The sequence below is a fragment of the Stigmatopora argus genome, chromosome 13 (assembly GCF_051989625.1).
Source record: "Stigmatopora argus isolate UIUO_Sarg chromosome 13, RoL_Sarg_1.0, whole genome shotgun sequence".
Taxonomy (NCBI): Eukaryota; Metazoa; Chordata; class Actinopteri; order Syngnathiformes; family Syngnathidae; genus Stigmatopora; species Stigmatopora argus.
The window spans coordinates 8455792-8474645 of NC_135399.1; the positions used below are offsets into that span (position 1 = coordinate 8455792).

Genomic DNA, 18854 nt, shown 5'->3' on the forward strand with positions numbered 1-18854 from the left:
CTGATGAAGCAACTTGATTTGAAATTCAACAAAGATTTTCTACAACTTTCTTTATTTTATTTTATTGCCTAAAGAGTTAATTAGATCTGCTGTGGGAAATATTCTCAACCCGTTGTTTCCCATTGAATCACAACATGTCTAATCTATTTATTTTGGCAACGATCCTTCATTGGACATATGCTGCTAAGGTGTGTTTTTAATATCCATTTTTTTTGTTTTACTTATACGCTAAGTGATCAAAAAACGTTACATTTGCTACAAATAACTCAACATTTTTGCTCATCTAGACGTTTTGGTGATTGACGCCTTAATCGTCCAATGAGAGTATGGTATTTTATCACGTGATTTCAAGGCGTTTCATAACCCGGAGTCAGTCACATGATTCTCGTCACTCTTTGGTGGCGTTGCACTAAAGTACAAAGTACCAAGACAAGGGTAAAAAAACGTCTTGTATTCGTCAACCCTGGACTTTTGGAAGCAACGGCGATATTTTGCTGCTTTTCAGTCAGCCATCAAAGTATTTTACCCGCTTTTCTCTGCTCTCGTTTTGTTGCTTAAGTTAGCATCCGGACAGCTAGCTTACCTGCTCGGTTAGCTCAAGTTGTTGTTTACTACCGCAACCTTTCCGGCATCGACTTGGGAGTCAAACATGAAGACCACCGGCGCTGCCACGATACGCTTTCTCACGTTTACCATCCATTTTATTATATGTAAGTATTGATTCAACCGAGGTAAACAAAACATTTAACTAAAACATCACGCAAATATCGAAGGACACTAACATAATGTACGTGACCAACTAGTACTTTATTTAATGGCACGTTACTTGACATTTAAGTGTGCCTTGTTGTACTTTCTGTCAATTCGTACGAACAAATTGAAAGCAAAACTAGACAAATTGTGTTAGCTTATCACGCTAATGCTCATTATTTCACATTTTCCATCACAAATTTGATTTTCCATTGGTATGATGTGTGGAATCAAAGAAAAAGTGGGTCTATAAGTGATGTCACAAACCTGTACGAGTCATTACTTATTCTGGTTGCTGATATAACTATATTTGTTACTAGGTTTAGCTCTGTATATTTTTTTACTTTTTATATACTCTTAAGAAAATGAGTTCTGCATCACTTGCATTAGAGCAACATTTTTTTTGTAAATGGAGAAGCTTACATTAAAACATTTCCCAATGTATTGCAACATTTGTTTCTCAGTGTTCTCCCAAAAAAATGCTGTTTTTCCCCTGCCTTATTTAATTTTGAAATACACACATTTTCTAAATTAAAAAGACAAGGAGTCCATTTTTAATTTTAATTTAATTATATATTCTTTACCTGCAAAAGACATCCAAACATTTGGAAGGAAAGAGCAAACATTACTGTTCATAATTGGGGAAATCAGAACATTGAATGTTTTTTAATGTAATGTATTTAGTTAAAACACATTTAGTTTGTTTCTTTTTTTCTTTAAAGTTTTAAATACAGATGAGAAAAGATCATGCTGTTTTTTTAGTATTCAACATTTGTGAAATCGTAGTTTTCTTTGTGTTTAATGTTACAATTTATCTCGAGTGCGATGAACTTCCGGCATCTCTTGTTTTTTTTTTCCATTTATTAAACTTACTTCTCCATTACAATCATTTAGTATTTTCCAAAAGTAAACAAATCTTTCTCCAAAGTAATTTTTCGCTCTATTCTCAAACCACCCAAAACTAAAAGTTACTACTGCAAACTAGTATTTTGCCTCCAATGGAAATATCAAAGCATTTTTTTGCCATCTTTTGTATTAAGTGGTTGAAGCCGCGTTAGCCGTGCAGCAGAGTTTGACTACCGTGGCCCCGCCCACCCCCGAACCCCACAAGGATCCCGGCAAACCAGAGAGGGGTCAATACCAGCTGACGGACACAAATGGCAGCGTCTGCTTGATGGCGCACATGGGTCTCCAGCTCAACATTAGTTTCACATCCTCCTCGAACAAGGTCTTGTCGCCGGAACTAACGCTCGTTTCGCTTGCTGTCTTAAGCACTCATCTGTCGCTATCTCCCTGCACATACAGACGGTGCGGAGTGTCGTCAACCTGGAGCCCAATGGCACACAGGCCTCCGGGTCCTGTCACATGAATAACGCCATCCTGCAACTATCGGCCGATGCCAATAAAACTAACTTGACCTTTCTCTTCACATTGGTAACGTTGGCATGTTTTTAAGTCGTGTATTTTGTGAAATAGCTACGCGGTGGCAGCATATGATCGAATTCTTTAACTCAATGTCATTTTTTTCCCCTCCAGAATGATACTACCAGTAAATACTTCGTGAGCGAAATTTCGCTTTCAGCTGCCTGGCCGGAGATGAAAGGTGAGTTTTTCCAGCCAATGTATGAAGCAAAACCCTCATTTTCTATTCGTGTTTGACCAAAAGGCTACGTAAAAAAATATATTTCAGGTGATTTTGAACATTTCAGATATAACGTGATATGTGAATACAGTTAGGACAATGCAAACCCACATTTAAAAAAAAAACCTGTACTCGCTTATTTTTCAGTTTTTTTGTTGTTTTCTTAATCTGAGTAATTTTAACCCGTTAGAGGCCCAAAGACTATTTTGAGTAATTTAAAATAATTTAACTTGTATATTACACATGTATTTTATTAAGTAGGGGTGTTGCGATGTGAATCCACGTCACCCGGTTTGTGAGTGTCAATCTTTTCAACCTTATTAAATGAGATCCTAAATTCAGTTGAGTTCAAATGGCTTGAGCGTCTCTAGTCGACAATGGCGTGTGAATTGCCAAAATCTGTGCATTGATAATTATGACATACCGTATTTACTCGCATATAAGCCGCACCCTTAAAATCGTTGAATTTTACAATTTCTCGTGTATGAGCCGCCCCCAGATTCACAATTTTCACCTCCATATTCATGGTTTTAATAGGGAGTACAAATGTGTTACTTTGAGGGGAAAATCTTATGAAAAATCATCGCATGTGGTATTTCTGACACACTGTATGAATCAAAAGCACATTATTAGGGTCAATATCCTAAGGAATTAATTCATCCAGTAATGGTTGTTTTCTTACTGCAAAACAAAAAATAACCAACAATAGTAAGTTACTTTGCCGACATCTACTGGTGAAAAAGAGTATAGCAAGTCTTGTGCGCGCCCTACGGTTGATTTAGTCATCATTTTTTTGAGTCACACTTACAGCTTATATGCAAGAAAATCCTTGACCTGACAGTTTCATTTTTGTTTGTGAAATATGGGGTTGTTTTTTGCTTTTTGCTTTTTTCCCCCATATATTAAAATGTCCTGTCTGGTTTTAGAACCCTTTTCGGCACGTAACAGTAGCCTGAAATACTTCGGCGCAATGCTGGGCTACTCCTACATGTGCCACGAGGAGCAGACGCTCACCGTGGTCAAGGCTTTGTCCATCAACGCGTTCCAAGTGCAGTTGCAGCCCTTCAACATCACTCGGAACCAGTTTAGCACCGGTAAAGCCTATTTGGAAGCGACTATTTTCCCCACAAGCGTCACACCGATCCTCCATTTTGTGCCTCAGCCCAACAGTGCCAACTCGACCAAGACGACATGCTGATCGCCATCGTGGTTGGTGCGGCGCTGGCAGGTTTGGTCCTCATCGTGCTGGTCGCTTACCTCATTGGCAGAAAGAGGAGCCACGCCGGATACCAGACCATCTAAAGCCTGGTGGTCCGCATGCCCCACCCGCCCCTTAAACCGGCCAGACCAGACCAGACCCTTCCCTCATTGCTGTTAACCACCGTCAGGTACCTCCTCTGTGGGCTCCTTCCTTTTCACTGGGCAATGCACATTTTCTGAACTGACATTTATAATTTTAGTATTAATGAAAGGGATGACGAAGAAATGTCTGATTAGGAAGGGAGGAATTCGCGTTCTGTTCTATTTATGACGTTAGTAAAGGGAATCATGGGATTTCAGGGCACTGGAGTGGTGTTGTTTATAGACAATGACCAGTGTTTATTACCCGAAAGACACTTTTAAGGAGTTTTCCATGTAGTGATATATAAATTCAAGACTCATGCTAGATACTCCAATGTTGGCGGCTTGTTTACTCATGAATGTGAAGTCTCAGGAATGGCCAATGGCAAAATTGTTGCATCTGTTACACATAAGCACTAATGGGGAAGGCCTGATGTACGAGGAAGATTATCAATGCTTAAATTCAAATGGTAGATTGAAAAGGCAGTTTAAAAATCAAACACCACTTTGGCGTTACTCGCTAATTAACATTATTATACTGGCATTGCGATTTTGTAGATTAAGCGCGTGGAATGAAATGGAGTTTGTCAGGAGTCGCTATTTGATAACAACAACACTAAGATTCATGAAACACATTTCTAAGATTTAAAAATAGGAAAGGCGCTAGTTTGAAATTAAAGTCAATGCTTAACATATTCTAGGGAAACTCAACATAAGGGATTTTATGGTATCCTAAATTCAGGGTGGTTGTCAGTATTGGCATTAACCTGGTTATGGGTTTTTAGTATGTAGGCTCTTTTTTTTGCGTGTGACTTTTTAACCTTTTTGAAATCTGAACCTAATTTAGTGATGTTTGGATAAAGTCAACTGTTAAAGGGATTTTTTTCTTGTCAATGTTTGACTATCATACCTAGGTTAGCCTCACTTAGCATAAATATTGGGAAATCTGTTACACTTGTCCACTGTGATGCACTCCTTACAAAAAAATCCCAAGTGGCCAAAATGCTTGCTTGCATTACTTTTTTTCTTATCAGTGCCTTCCCTGTTGCAACATATAAAGTATTGCTCAGAAATAGAGATTGCTCTGTGTTTTGTTGTGATTTTTTTTCTTTTCTTGGAAAGTTCTATATAAACATTAACATGCCATTTTGCAGAGTTCAAAAGTACCCTTTTTCTCCTTGTCTTAAGCCTTGTTTGGTGATTTATTTTGCGTGTCGGTTTTAACGAATTGTTTTGAGATGTTTTCTAAAGGACGGTCAATAAAAGTGATTTAAGTCATTTTGCCTTCCTTTGTATTAAGTAGACATTCCGATATTTTTTTTAAAGACGAGAGAACTTGTTGATAAAGACACTTAACATTTAAATTCAATCTTTAGCAATATTTCATTCAAAACATTTGTTAACCATTGTGGAATTAATTTGGTACCATACAAATATCCAAACTGCATTGCAATGGCTTCCATTAAGAAACTTAATGTGATTTATTGGTAAGCGCTAGATCATATTATAGAAAACCTCATGCTTTATTGATCTTTAAATGGAACAATATACTGTACACACATGGATAAATGGTCATGTTTCTCAATGTTGATCAGAAACAATTATATTAATAAGGCTTGTTTAGCATAAGTTCATTTTCCGCTGTCGCTTCCAAAACTTCTAGTCGGCTCGTTATTATTGAGTATCGAAGCGAACCTAAAACTCTTTCGTACTGCAACCTGGCCGACTTTTTCCTTGGCAAAAAAATCTTTACAGAGGGCGTTTGTCCCGCGGCATTTTACGGCAAGTACCAACAAAGAAGACGTAATCACAGCCTGAATGTGACGTACTACACCGACACATCAAACCCATGAGACAAATGTATACATAAAACAATGATTTATAAACATGATCCTATTTATATTATTCTTCATATAGTTCTCTTTTGTAAATAGATACAGTATGTACGGTCAAGATGTGGCGCTGGTGACGTGAGCACTCCTTTTTGTCCTTTTTTTGTGTTCTTTCTCTGTGCTGCGTCGGTGTCCAGCAGGAGGCGCTGGCTTCGTGCCGGCAAAGTTTTTTTTCCTCCAAGTGCTGCTGTTGGCCATTTATTTTAAATTAAAAAGAATATCCTCCTTTGGGAAAAAAAACCTACAAAGTCTCTGTAAAAGAAATGTCCTCCTTCCCAGTTTGGTTTTTGTTTTAGAGAGTTTTACGTTTCGTTCCCGTCACGATGGGTCGAGCGAATTCCACGAAGTCGTCTATGAGCACAGGCCACGCCCCTAAATGAGAAAGGAAAAACAATTATCAGAAAGGATGGTTTTGAAAAAAAATGAGCCCTTCATTTTCTGCCAAGTCTTACCCTCCTCATCATAGTTGGACAAGTCATCTGCGATCATGTTCCCAAAATCCAGCAGCAAGTTCCATGTGTCTTTTGGGATGGAGCGTTTATGATGTTCCTGAAATCAGACAAAGGTTACTTTTGAGCTGTTTATTATTTTTATTACGTTGCAAAAGACGTTAAGTTTGCACACACCAAAAGAAATCGATTCCAAAGATCCAGGAACTTGAATCGACCCAACAGGACCAAGTTCCAGTAAGCGACAGCCATCTCCAAATCTGCGAAAATATTTGATATTTAAATATTTAACGATTGGACGTCTACTAGTAATAAACGAATTGGCAGGAGGGTGCATCCTGGCCAGAGGTAGAACAAATGTTATCTGCCATTAACTGCACTAGACATCCGATCCATTTGAAGCGAGAGGAAAGGCAGCAAATGAACAAGCCAGCCTTCCCGCTTCAAATGGATCGGACGTCTCGTCATCCTAAAGTCAAGATTTCGTCAGATTTGACATGCTTTCCCTCCCAATTGAAATAATAAAAATGGCTCCTTAGTTAGTATCTGCTAAATATTCTAATCTTGTTTTTTTAAGTGGAAGAAAGTCAAACTTTTAAAGTGTGTCATGTGACTCATGGCTGCTATAAGATAAGTTGAATGGTGAATAAACAACTGTAGGTTGATGGTAGATTGTCATTTATGCTGTTTGTTAATTGATTGCAGTTTAGCAATTTGGTGTCAAGACACTGAATTGAACATGTGCGGTCGATTGGTCGCCGGTCTTTTGGTCGCCGGTCTTTTGGTCGCCGTCTTTTGGTCGCCGGTCTTTTGGTCGCCGGTCTTTTGGTTGCCCGGACCGAGACAACGGGCGACCAAAAGACTGGCGATCAAAAGACTGACGACAAAACAAGGTAAAACAACACGGTCTACACATCAATAAAAGCCAACAATGGCCATGAGCAGTTTCACTGAGCCGACGTGTGAGTGTATAAGAGTTTGTATGTACATGTGTTGTCCCTTTAAGAAGGTACCTCAGTCAGGGTCTTAACAAGTTCGCCAACAAAAAACAATAAAAGTCTGGGACATTTGGAGCTTTTCTTTAGCCTAATAATTACTAGGGCATTAAGTATGACTAAATAGTAATTCGCAGTTTGTATTTAGGGAATTTGAGCAACGATTTAAATGGTAATTATCAATAACCTTCCGGCGACCAATCGACCGTGTACCCATCTTGATGTCCCCGTCTTACCTAAACCTTTCTGTCCTGGATTTTTCGCAAAATTAAAGGTGAACTGGTAGAAATCCTTAAACTTCCCGCCATCTTTCAGCTCCTGCTCCAGCCTCGGCAAAAGCGCCTTGAGCTTGTCGGTACTGTCGCACCTACGAGAGCGGCAAAAATGAGTACGTGTCGGTGGGTCTTCTTTTCCCGCAGACACCCCCGCTCACCCCAAATCTGTCATGCCATCCATGAACTCTTTTTTCGAAAACTCGCACTGCGTGGCGGCTCGGAACTTCCACGCTACCACCAGAACGCTTATGCTCGCCGGATCCAGCACCAGGTCATCGCAAAACTGCTGGATTCCCTCGATTCCGATTTTGTTTTCATCTTGGGGATCTGCGGGAAGGAAACGGACGCTTTAACCCTATCACGGGAACGCGGAGGACCGACGTCGCCTACCTTTGTAGCGGTTAAAAAGTTGCTCCAGCTTCTTCCGGTCCACTGACGTCTTCATGGACTCTTTGCTGTACAGGTCCGGGTTCTGGAAATAATTGTCGGTGGCCACTTCCAGCTTCCAGTCATTCTGCGTCAGGCAGTAGACGGCAGTCTTCTCGCCCGCCTGCGTGAAGGACATGAACTGCCGCACCTTGTCCCTCTGCGACGACTTCAGCTTGTGCTGCGAGGGCGGGACGGCAAACTGGCGGTTAGCCACCAGCAAGCCTCGCAGCGCCCAAATCAAGAAAAAGGCAAACAGCACGCAAACGCAGACGAGCGCCCACAATTCTACGTTTGCAGGCATTCAGGACACGCGAGGTAAATGCTTTGGGATGGGGGACCCCTCACATTACTCCTTCTGGGAGCCACCTTGAGTCTTTATGGAGCTTTAACAACAGCTCCCCTTATGTGTTACTTGTTTTTAGCATTGTTTTGAGGCCCACGATCCGGAAGTTGGTCACCACTCTTTGTTACGGCTTTAAGAATGACGATTGTTGTGCTTTTTAAAAAGGGGGTAGTATACTGTCATAAACACTATTACGTGACGGGGAGCTCTGGTATACAGGGTATATCGGTAAACAATTAGAGCGGGGGGAACACCGGGTTAGCATTAGCTAGTGGTTATAGTATAGAGAGGCGTTTACACTGACAAGCCGGTATGCTGTCAGGGAGCGAGCCCGAGGTTCGTTGCTCCGGTGGCCGAGATCGGGTCAGCATGGCCGGCGGTCAAAGTGAGGGACGTCGCGGCGACGCCACCGAGCCTAGCTGCAGCTGCCTCCAAAACAAGCCACTGACCTTCCGCTGAGAAACGGCGAGCGATACGGCACTCGTCGCTTCAACCTGGAGTTTGCTCGCGACGTAGTGTTGCAAAAGGAAGAGCCGGACGGGGCCGCGCGTGGAAGCGAACGCCGCGAACGGGGAGATGGTTCATTTTGGTTACCTACCATTTTCACACCCGCTATTTCGCCACTTTGGGAATCGCTGGTTGTGCGCATGCGCGGTTGGTGACGACTAAAAGGCGCGACTGTATGAATTCCGTCATTGTTGTTGTTGTTGTTTTACGGCCCTTGGCTTTGTCGAAATTAGTATTTTTAAACTTATTTGATTGCCATTGACGGCACTAGAAGTCAAATTAATTTGAACTGGGATTGGGCGTTTACAGCCGTCAATGGCACTGAAATATAGTCATTCATGTTCACTATTTTATAACGCTTAGAAACATTGAATGATCAAATATTTTTTTTAGCCTTTTCACAGTGAATGACTAAATTTATTTTACCTTTTCAGGGACCGTGCTCAGTGGACAGCCATACTAAATTGACACTTAAAACTTTAACCGATTGTAGGGTAAGACACTATTTTTGTTATTTAAAAAAGGCCTATACGACATTGTGAAATATTTAATTAATATAATTGTATTATTAATTAATATTTAAAACATTTTAATCGTATAAATACATTTATGAATTCATATAATGGTTTAAAAACCAAATTGTTGAAAATAAAATGAATAATTTTTTGGGGGAGTTTTATCTGCAGGCTGCAACAAGTGAGGAAGCCACCCAAAATGTTGCTGATAGGCTATCTGCCAATGTCAGTATTCTCTCATTGATGGTATCTCCGCATGTAATATATCGACCTAATATGTCACATATTTTTAATTCTTCTAATTTCTGACCAAAATGTTATATTTTTTTGAATGAGAACTCACATTTTTTACCAAGTTTAATTCATTTCCAATAGCTCATTAAATATTTCACCTTCATTGCCAATCCTTTCTATCAATCACATGTACAGAACACAAACTAATGATTTTCAATCACAACCTTCAAAAAATCTACATAGGCAGAACCAAAAGTAGCCCAGTCTATGCCATTGGTGCCCATGTACGTTTATGCGATTTACACCGTTTAATAGCTTGCTTCTCATGAAAAATAAAAAATAAATTTCATTGTACTTGTATAATGACAATAAAGACAAGAAATAATTGAAGCTGTCCATGTTCTTGCAATTGGTGCCCATGTATGTCTATCTATATCAATAATTCACATGTACATACATCCAGACCAATGATACCAATGAGCATCACTTTCTTTGGGTAGTTTTAACCGTTCCAAACTAATTTTCTCACTCACCATGAAGAATCTTTTGGCAAAATGTCTCATATGAATGTGATGAAAAATCATAATTTGTGCAGGAAAGGGTTATCTCATTGATTGTCATTGACGCAGCAGATGCCAAATCCCTTTTTAATTGAGGGCCCGGTAGGGCTCATGAAGCCAGCCTTTCCCAGCCAACAGAAATTGGACTTCTCACTGTCAACGGCACTGAAACCAGTTCACAAAAGTAAAAACGTAAAGTATTTATTTACATCAATAAAGCATTACATGCTGCTGTACCACCTTTATTCGAGAGGTGGCAGTGTCTCGAATCTAGAACATGAGCGTCGTCCAATCAGGACGTCGTTTTAGATAGTAGGTGGGGTCTGGTTTGCCTGCCATGCTTTCGTCTCGCCGAAAGCCACCAATCAGAGGCGAGTGAAGCCAGACACCGCCAAGATCAGATTGTTAGTCGCACCGCCGTAGCAAGGCTAGCCGAGAGTGCACAGAAGAAGCTAACTTGTGGAGTGCACCGGTAAGCACACATTTCCAGCTGTCTGCGTCCTCACTGCTTACATATTTTTCTGTGTCATGGCCGGGAGGTTTGGTTAACGTTACGAAACGTGTTGACGAGTGCCCAACAACAAGTTTGAAAAGCGAACTTCAGTGTTCCCGTCATTAGTAACACTAGTGCTTAGCCCGGCCGCAAGCTGCTAAGCTGTAGCCCGGTCGGCTAACAAAGCGCCGGTGGCTCTTCATTGGTGACCGCGAGTTAGCAACTTGCTAACAAACACCATCAACGCAAAGCCACCACTGTTGGTAGTTGCCCCTGTTTGGATAGTTATTCAAATGAACTTACTTTTCATGAAATGCTGCCTCTCGCTTCTCTGCGGTATCAAAATTTTAGTCTAACTGCAAAGAAGCGAAAAACAAGTGGCTTCTTTTAAGTCTTTACAAACAGTGAAGTCAGGGAAAGCGTACGGTTAGATTGGCGAAGCTGTTTTGTACAGTCAGCAACGCATGGCCCTATTTTAAATCCACTCTTTTTGGAGTTGTGACGGTCCATGTATGTACTCACGAGGCCACCATTTGGCGTTGACAGGTGTTCATATGACGATTAAGATCAACCCCGCTACGGCCGTTTTAAGTCGTGACTCATATTCTGTCACACTGTTTTTTCTTGCAGCACGCCTTAAGGTATATGTAGAACTATTCCAGAAATGTTACGACCCACCCTACAGAATGTTCCTAAAGTATAGTTTGACTTGAGTCTCAATGTTTCCTGTTTGCTAAGGATTTAGACCTCCTCTTCCTCCGCTCTCAAATGCCAACAACAACGGCAGCCGTCGAAGAAGCAGCTTTAGTACAAACGTAAGTGCATCCAATCCCCCCTCTTTGCTCGAATTTCAATCCAAACCCTGGCACAAACGGCGTTTCCGACTTCCGCGGAACGGGCGAGGCGGGCAAAACAAGATCGATGTGGCCCAGAATTGCATTCAAAGCGTGCGTTAGCTCCCGAGCTAGCAGCGGGGCTCGATCCAACCAACCACGGTGGGTTAGCGGTATCAGCTAGCCGCACCTCAACAAAAGAGTGCTCCGATGGGGGATACGGGCCTATCTTGCTCTTTGCCTAGTCTCCTCAGCACTTGTTTTTTTTTTTTTGTTTTTTTTTTCCCCTGTGCTAGTCGATACGCGTGAAGTTGGTGTGTTCTGAAAGGAACTGTAACAAAAGTACGTCTCAATAACCCAAGCAGAAGTAGGCCCTAAACACCTAAAAGTTCGTTCTAAGTCATTTTGCATTGTGTTGGTTCTTTTAAACAGGGTCCAAACATGTGGTCTGATTCCATAAGAAGATGAATGATTCAATTATTTTGGGTAAGGGGTAAAGAGGGAGGCCATTTGCATGGTTATCCATCAGACATTATTGTTTTGTTGCAATACCTATGTATATGCAATTTAAAGTAACTCATTGGATGAAATTGATAGTGATGGACGTCCAACAATTTTAACTGGGAGATGAGAGAGAATCAAGATTGAGAGCCATTGGCATTTAATTGTCCTCCAATCCATTTTGACTTGGAGGGTCTAGCAGGGATCATTCGGTTGCATTTTTTGTTGTTTTTATTATTGTTACTTACAAATATTGAAAATCCCAAGTTCAGTAGCTCAGAAAATTCGAATATAATATAAGACAATTCAAAGAAAGGCTATTTTAGGAGCAGGGTTAAGGGGATTTTTTTGTCTGACCAGTCAAGCAATTACTACCATGGTCAATGTGCGTGGGAACCCATTGGTCCCCGTTCAAGAACCTGGTCCCATGGATTGATCGAAGTTTAGTTAAAAAAAAAAAAAAACAGCACTAACTCATGGGCAGTCATTGAATGCGAGAGATGTCCAGTCCATCTGACTGGGAGGGCTGGCCATTTTCAAATGTAACCTCCTTTTCAAGATCTACTGAACAATGGCTATTTTCCTTGACTTTTCATTTCTCAATTTGTTTCCTGTGTATCATATAATGAGACCTTTAGACATTTATGTGGACTCGCAGATAAAAACGGCAGATATCGCGGTATAGGGGTTCTTTGTTTACAGTAGGCTTAATAGAAGCCACAATTCAAGGTTAATAGAAGCCACAATTCAAGGTTACAAATGATTGACCATTTATTTATTTTGTACGGCTTTATAAGAATTTGTCATCACCTGAGCATAATTGCACAATTTCTGTATTTGTTTTCACTATGACCAAGTTTATTTGGTAGTAGCTGTTAATTACTGATAGATTAACGGGTGCTCCAATTTGTTTGTATTCATGTTAAGGTTATATTACTGTTTATCGTGGAAAACAAAAATAGTAGTTTTTGTCTTTTAAGGGTCTGAATAGTGAAAGAGAAGAACCCCCTTTCAAGTGAGGCTCAACTTCCACGGTCCTTTGGGATCATGGCTAAAGATGTAAGTGACTACATGCCTGTGACTTGACATGAAATGTGAGCTACTTTGTAGGACGGGAAATATAAAGGAGATATTATTTAATATTTCTGTCCTTTCCAGGCTGGCCTCATAGAAACCAATGGAGAGCTGAAGGTTTTCATTGATCAGAATCTAAGCCCCAGCAAAGGTACTAAGGCAACACTCATGTTCCAGCACCATTGAGGGTGATGTGACGACCGAGTCATTTCCACTGAGGGTGAATGACCTCTCACGTGTCCTCTTAGGTGTCCTGTCTTTGGTGGCTGTCCAGCCTGCCACTGGCCCCGTGGCCAAACAGCTCCTGCCCAAAACACTGGGGCCGTCCAACGTGAATATCGCCGCACATGCACACATGCAACATTTGCCACACATGGTAAGTCCTCATTGCCGTGTCTCGCTGTTGTGTAAGCCCCCTCTATTATCATTGTGAGGTGACCTGGCCGGACAGTAGCTGCGAGTTGATCCTAAGCTTCTCAAGCCCTGCAGTCAGCAGGATTGTATCCATCATCTCATTATATACATGGAATGTATACATCAAGACAATCAGCTTAGATATCACCTTAATAAGGAATCGAGTGCCTTCCTGCACGCTCCACCACAAGAGATGCCAGTGTTATACCTTGTGTTCACTTGAGACGTTAACGTTGTATTCATTTATTTAGAGTGGCCTTTGTTCATTCTGAACCTCTCTACGAGTTATTAAGCTTTTTCATCACAGTTCTCGCAGGGTCATGAAAGTCTTTAAATGTACTAATCCTGGTAAAGTGCCTTCACCTTTTATAGACCAAGTGACTATTTTTTGGTAATTAATAAAAATGAAATTAACCTTGTCAGGGTTTCCTCCAGAAATCCCATAAAGCCTGCTGCTGGAGAAGCCCATAGCAGTCCGCAAGGATTAAAAAAAATGTTTATGTGACTGAAATGTTTCAATTTTGTATTAGTCTTTTATTAACAATGCGTAGTCTAACAAAAAGGAACAGTCATGAAATAGTTTGAAATAATCAATGCTACAACACAATTGAAGGCAATGTTAGAGAGCTGGGGCAGCTTTGTTCACATATTGCTACTCGATGGGGTTTAAATGCAGTAAAACATGAATACATTTGTAGCATTGTTTTTGCCTGGCGGTGAGGCAAGAAATGCCCGAAGGCCTGCTGGGCTTATAAAGCACTGGGGGAAACCCGGACTCTGGTTATTGTCACTAATTACACTCTAAAGTTGTTATTTTTGTCTTACTTCTAACCTATTGACTTACAAAGTACAGTCATGCCTCTACTTACGAAATTAATCCAGAACTTTTTTTTGTAACTTGAAAATTTTGTAAGCAGAGGTGTACTTTATATGTAAATTCTCTAATTCGTTGCACAGTCCTCACACAACTGCCAACTAAACCCTTTAAAATTGGTCAGTGTCCCAATTTTGTATGAAAGATGTGGGAAACACACAAATGAGAGAATGATAAGAGAATGAATGTCTTAAAATGAATATAACGGCCAAAAATCCCTGTGAAAATATGCCCTGCGCTGCTGAATAGTGGTTATTGTGAGACAGCCAATTGAATTGAATGCTTTTATTGTCATTGCATCCAATAGAACGAGAGCGGTGAAATGAGAGCCAAGTAAAGGGTAGCATGTCTCTAAAGTGAGAATCAATGCATGTTTTCAAAATACAATAACAGATAAGGAAATGCATTTATTTTTAGGGAATTTTTAAACTTGGGTCTTTTTGTATCTCGAGTCACTCATTTGCATATAAAAAAAGTTCGTAACCGGAAAATTTCTCACCTAGAAGCATTCGTAAGTAAAGGTATGACTGTATTCAAACTTGGAAGACTGTCTGTAAACACTCATGGGTTAGCTCTGCTATTGGCGGTGCTAAACATCCAATCCATTTTGACCGGGGAAGTTTTGCTGTGAATACTCACGGCCATCCTCTTACAGTCCAAATGGATTGGACATTAAAGTGTCATCAATGAGTTTGAGCGATATTTGGCAGGAATTATTTAATCCTGTTCTAAAGGGGTCTTGAAACCATGTAGAAAACTGAATTTCATGTGATAAATCTCTACAACAATGCTTCATATAAAAATCTGGTATTCTTTGCATTTTTTTATAGGTAATTGGAACCCCTCAGAGGCCAACAGTATCCAATACTATACTGGTGAACAGCCCACATACGCCCAACACCCAGTTCCTCACTCAGACTCAGCCTTCTGATGCCTCTCCATGGTCTTCAGGGTAAATCTTTCAAAGCGTGCTGTGTAGTTCATGTGGATCACAGCATAGTTTAAAAAGTGAGACCGTTTACAGGAAGCGTGGCAAAAAGGGTGAAAAGAACGGAAAGGGCTTGAGGCATTTCTCCATGAAAGTATGTGAAAAGGTGCAGAAGAAGGGAGTCACCACCTACAACGAGGTGGCAGATGAGCTAGTAGCAGAATTCAGCTCGGGCGACAACCACATGTCACCCAATGACTCGGTGTGTGCCTCAATCGTCCTTAGGACACAAACTTTGGGAACCGTAAACTGAACTGTTAGGATTTGTATTTCTTTCAGCACGTGTATGACCAGAAGAACATTCGGCGGCGCGTGTACGATGCCCTCAACGTCCTCATGGCCATGAACATCATCTCCAAAGAGAAGAAAGAGATCAAGTGGATTGGCCTGCCCACCAACTCGGCTCAAGAGTGCCAAAACCTCGAGGTACTGATCAAAAACGGAATCAAGTGTAATCGGCCAAGTATACTAGGAACACACAAGAAATCGACAAGAGGGAGAGAAAAACAATTCCCAAACTGTGTGAAACAAAGGAAAACATAGCACCATTGCATAGTAGTAGGCAGTCATTAGAAGTGTCGCCGAATGTCGTTTCTGTTCCGTCTCCGTTCTACGTGTTGCTCTTGTCAATGGCAGGTGGAGCGACAGAAGCGATTGGAGAGAATCAAACAGAAACAGTCACAGCTTCAGGAGCTCATACTACAGGTGCGAATGGTTTGTCAATGTATGGATCATCGAGCTTTTCTTTCCACTGTTGTGTGTTCCAGAGAAGCCACTGTAAAGCCCTGTGGGCACCATGTTGCTGCATATATAGCTTTAAAAAAAAAAAATCTTACACAATCCATTATTGGAAAGAAACTTATTTTAGCAGTCGTTGAGTTCATGTTTAACTTTTATGCTGCCATTGAAGTCCATTTTGAGATAAAACATCGGTGGACAAAGTTATCCCAAAGTTATAACTGTGAAACCAATGGTGGCGTTGCCATACATTTACTTACTGCAGTGTTTGTTTGTTGACGGCAAATTGTTGTTCTTACAGCAAATCGCCTTCAAGAACCTGGTCCAGAGAAACCGACAGCGTGAGCAGCAAGCAAAACGACCTCCGCCGCCCAACTCCATCATCCACCTGCCCTTCATTATCGTCAACACCAGCAAGAAAACCGTCATCGATTGCAGCATCTCCAATGACAAGTATGCCAATGAACCGCCGCTCTTTCCGCGAGGAGAAATGCACTCAATGGCCATATTTTTCTTTCTTCTCCCCCCACAGATTCGAGTACTTGTTCAACTTCGACAGCATGTTTGAGATCCACGACGACATCGAGGTACTGAAACGCATGGGCATGGCTTGTGGTTTGGAGGTGGGCAAGTGTTCCCAAGAGGATTTGAAAGTGGCACGGAGTCTGGTGCCCAAAGCGCTGGAGCCCTACGTAATCGGTCAGTCTCGGCCTTGCGGAAGCGTCCGCCGTCCGCGTTCCTACCTTAAATGAGATGGTGTTTCTCCTTTTCCAGAGATGGCAAAGGGCCCAATAAGTAATGTATACATCACTGGAGGGTCCTCCACTAATGGTGCCCGTTACATAGCCAGGTGGGAGGCATTTTGCCTTTATCTTAAGAGAAAAAACAATGGCTTTTATCGTGCGCATCTGACCTGAAAGAATTTGGTTTAACGCTTTCATGCACAGGTTATGATTGGTTAAAAAAAATATTAAACCCTTACTCGGCACTCTAACTTTTTGGGGGTCCAAAGTAGTAACCATTTTCTCTACAAATATTTAACTGACACATTATGATTGCTGACAATTTATAATACACATGTGTGAAAGTGTCACTTTAAAATACATAACAAACGTATTTGACCACACTTTTTTGATTTGTTCATATGTTATACTTTTCAAAAGGCAACTGTGTGTCCATAGCTACTAACATTATGTAATATATTCAATTATTATTTTTCATAATGATTTGAGCCTTAAATTTAGCATGGTGAAACCTGGAGAGACCCTGTAATCAGGCACAGATTTCCCCATTTGCGGTCTTGTCCCACTCATTGGCTCTCCCAAAAAAGTAAATATTCTTTGACCTATTATCTAATGATGTTTTATTATTCCTTTTAATTTCTACAATTTACATTTAAAATAAATAACTCGAAGCAAGAGCTTTCACAGACAGTCTTGGTCGTCTATTGTGATTAATGGCAGTTAGATAACTTGGAGCAAGGGTCTTTTATGTTAGGTACCTGATTTCAATTTTTACCTGTTGTCTAAAAATGTTTCTCCTTTCTTCAGCGACGGCTGCCCCGACGGCACTATGGCGTCCAGCTCCAACGACTCTCACTACAGCGGCTCTCGCGTGGAGACCCCCGTGTCGTACATTGGCGACGACGACGACGAAGATGAGTATGACGAGAACGACGACGAAGATTAAGCCGTGTACGCCGCGCCACTCCTTTTAGCACAGTCTCTCAAAAACACCACCGTGGGATTCTAGACCTGTCACCCTCCCCTCGCGCTCTCCCATGCCTGTTTTTCTGTCTGGCTTTTCTCAGGGCTGTAGATGAGTATTGAAAGAACGAGGGGGTGGCGGCCAGGGGGGCAGGTGCGCCCTCGCCTCGCAGATCTGGAGGAGGGATTTGAACTGAGAATTGTAGCTTGTTGCTTGACTTATCTCAATCCTGGCGTCCATATTTCCGGACTTGACATTTCGGGTCACGTCGGTGGCCTACGTGAGCCAAAATGTCATGTTTACGTGAGTGGGTGCCAGGTCTAACTTGGGAGGTTAAAAGCTCAAGTGTTTAACTCGTTTTTCTTCAAGCCATCCTATTAAAATATGCTGCTGGAGAATGGCAAAAAATATTTATCATTATGCCACTGTTCTCTTTGGCAATATGATCATTCAAAATTTTGCTCCAGCATCCTGCCATATATTCACTGTTGGCATCTTGGCCCCTTTATGCGTGTTGATGTTTTCGTTTGGTTTCTCACTCAGTCGAGCTGGCTTCCTCCTGTTCTTGTAGGCAGCTGCTTTCTTTATCTTATTTGCTAGTTTTTTTTTCTTTGTGTATTTCACATTTATGAAAATGTCGTGACGGCCCCGCGCAACATGTTGGTAGTGTTTACAAAATATTGGCACCAGCAAGACAAGCAAATTTCCTAACCCAGGTTAAACAAGCGTTGTTAATGACATGTATGGAATTTGTTGAAGATTGTAGCTTATTAGTATCTTTTAGTGGCCAGTGATAACGATACTAGACCATCGGACAATATCCATGTAACTCGTGTGGTTGTTTAGGTCTTTGTGTATTCCCATCAAAGACCTCCCTTTTAAAGCTGAGCAACACATGTACTGACTTCTTCCAAATTCCTTTTTTGTGTAATCTAATATAAATTTTCAAATTAAATATAGATTGTTTTAAAAGGTTTCTGGATTTTGGTTTGTCTGTCGATCCATTGGTGGTAATAGATGTCCATTTTTTAAAGGGGATCTTACAACTTAACCTAATTTACAATATTTCTTTTTTTTTTTAAATTGAAAACTCTGAAAATGGCTTAACTTTATATACATGGCTGCTCTTTACAATGTCTGTCACAATAACCGTTTTTTCCAGTATATTTTTCCCCAGAAACTGATGACCCATAGTATTAAAATCTCATCGGCAAGACATCCCCGACAGCCGTCGTCATATTCAGGTATGTGCTCGCCGTCAATGTCTGGGGCATCAGGGTGTTAGAGGATTACTAAAAAG

General features: G+C 41.1%; 3 protein-coding genes across 6 annotated transcripts; 2 read left to right on the forward strand and 1 right to left on the reverse strand.

The window, feature by feature from the left end:
- Positions 1 to 340: 340 nt before the first annotated feature.
- On the forward strand, positions 341 to 5011 carry LOC144087333 (lysosome-associated membrane glycoprotein 1-like). Its single transcript, XM_077617772.1, has 6 exons — positions 341 to 710; positions 1791 to 1978; positions 2056 to 2184; positions 2287 to 2353; positions 3319 to 3486; positions 3555 to 5011. Exons 1-6 carry the CDS (start codon positions 650 to 652, stop codon positions 3692 to 3694), a joined length of 753 nt encoding a protein of 250 aa, XP_077473898.1. The 5' UTR covers positions 341 to 649; the 3' UTR covers positions 3695 to 5011.
- Positions 5012 to 5237: 226 nt separating this feature from the next.
- On the reverse strand, positions 5238 to 10866 carry LOC144086964 (DCN1-like protein 1). 3 transcript variants are annotated; one of them, XM_077617178.1, is made up of 7 exons: positions 10729 to 10866; positions 7735 to 7951; positions 7503 to 7671; positions 7306 to 7436; positions 6252 to 6334; positions 6078 to 6174; positions 5238 to 5997 (listed from the first exon to the last, which is right to left on the reverse strand). In XM_077617178.1, exons 2-7 carry the CDS (start codon positions 7907 to 7909, stop codon positions 5918 to 5920), a joined length of 735 nt encoding a protein of 244 aa, XP_077473304.1. In that variant the 5' UTR covers positions 7910 to 7951; positions 10729 to 10866; the 3' UTR covers positions 5238 to 5917. The 3 variants fall into 3 exon arrangements, with proteins under 3 accessions (XP_077473304.1, XP_077473302.1, XP_077473303.1); XM_077617176.1 differs by lacking the exon at positions 10729 to 10866 and adding an exon at positions 8715 to 8794; XM_077617177.1 differs by lacking the exon at positions 10729 to 10866 and adding an exon at positions 8566 to 8706.
- Positions 10246 to 18530, forward strand: LOC144086963 (transcription factor Dp-1-like). 2 transcript variants are annotated; one of them, XM_077617174.1, is made up of 13 exons: positions 10246 to 10404; positions 11164 to 11240; positions 12740 to 12818; positions 12918 to 12984; positions 13082 to 13209; positions 14952 to 15073; positions 15146 to 15311; positions 15389 to 15535; positions 15746 to 15814; positions 16149 to 16300; positions 16380 to 16546; positions 16622 to 16697; positions 17398 to 18530. In XM_077617174.1, the coding sequence occupies exons 3-13, from the start codon at positions 12807 to 12809 to the stop codon at positions 17534 to 17536; spliced, it is 1245 nt and encodes a 414-aa protein (XP_077473300.1). In that variant the 5' UTR covers positions 10246 to 10404; positions 11164 to 11240; positions 12740 to 12806; the 3' UTR covers positions 17537 to 18530. The 2 variants fall into 2 exon arrangements, with proteins under 2 accessions (XP_077473300.1, XP_077473301.1); XM_077617175.1 differs by lacking the exon at positions 10246 to 10404 and adding an exon at positions 10797 to 11066.
- Positions 18531 to 18854: the final 324 nt, after the last annotated feature.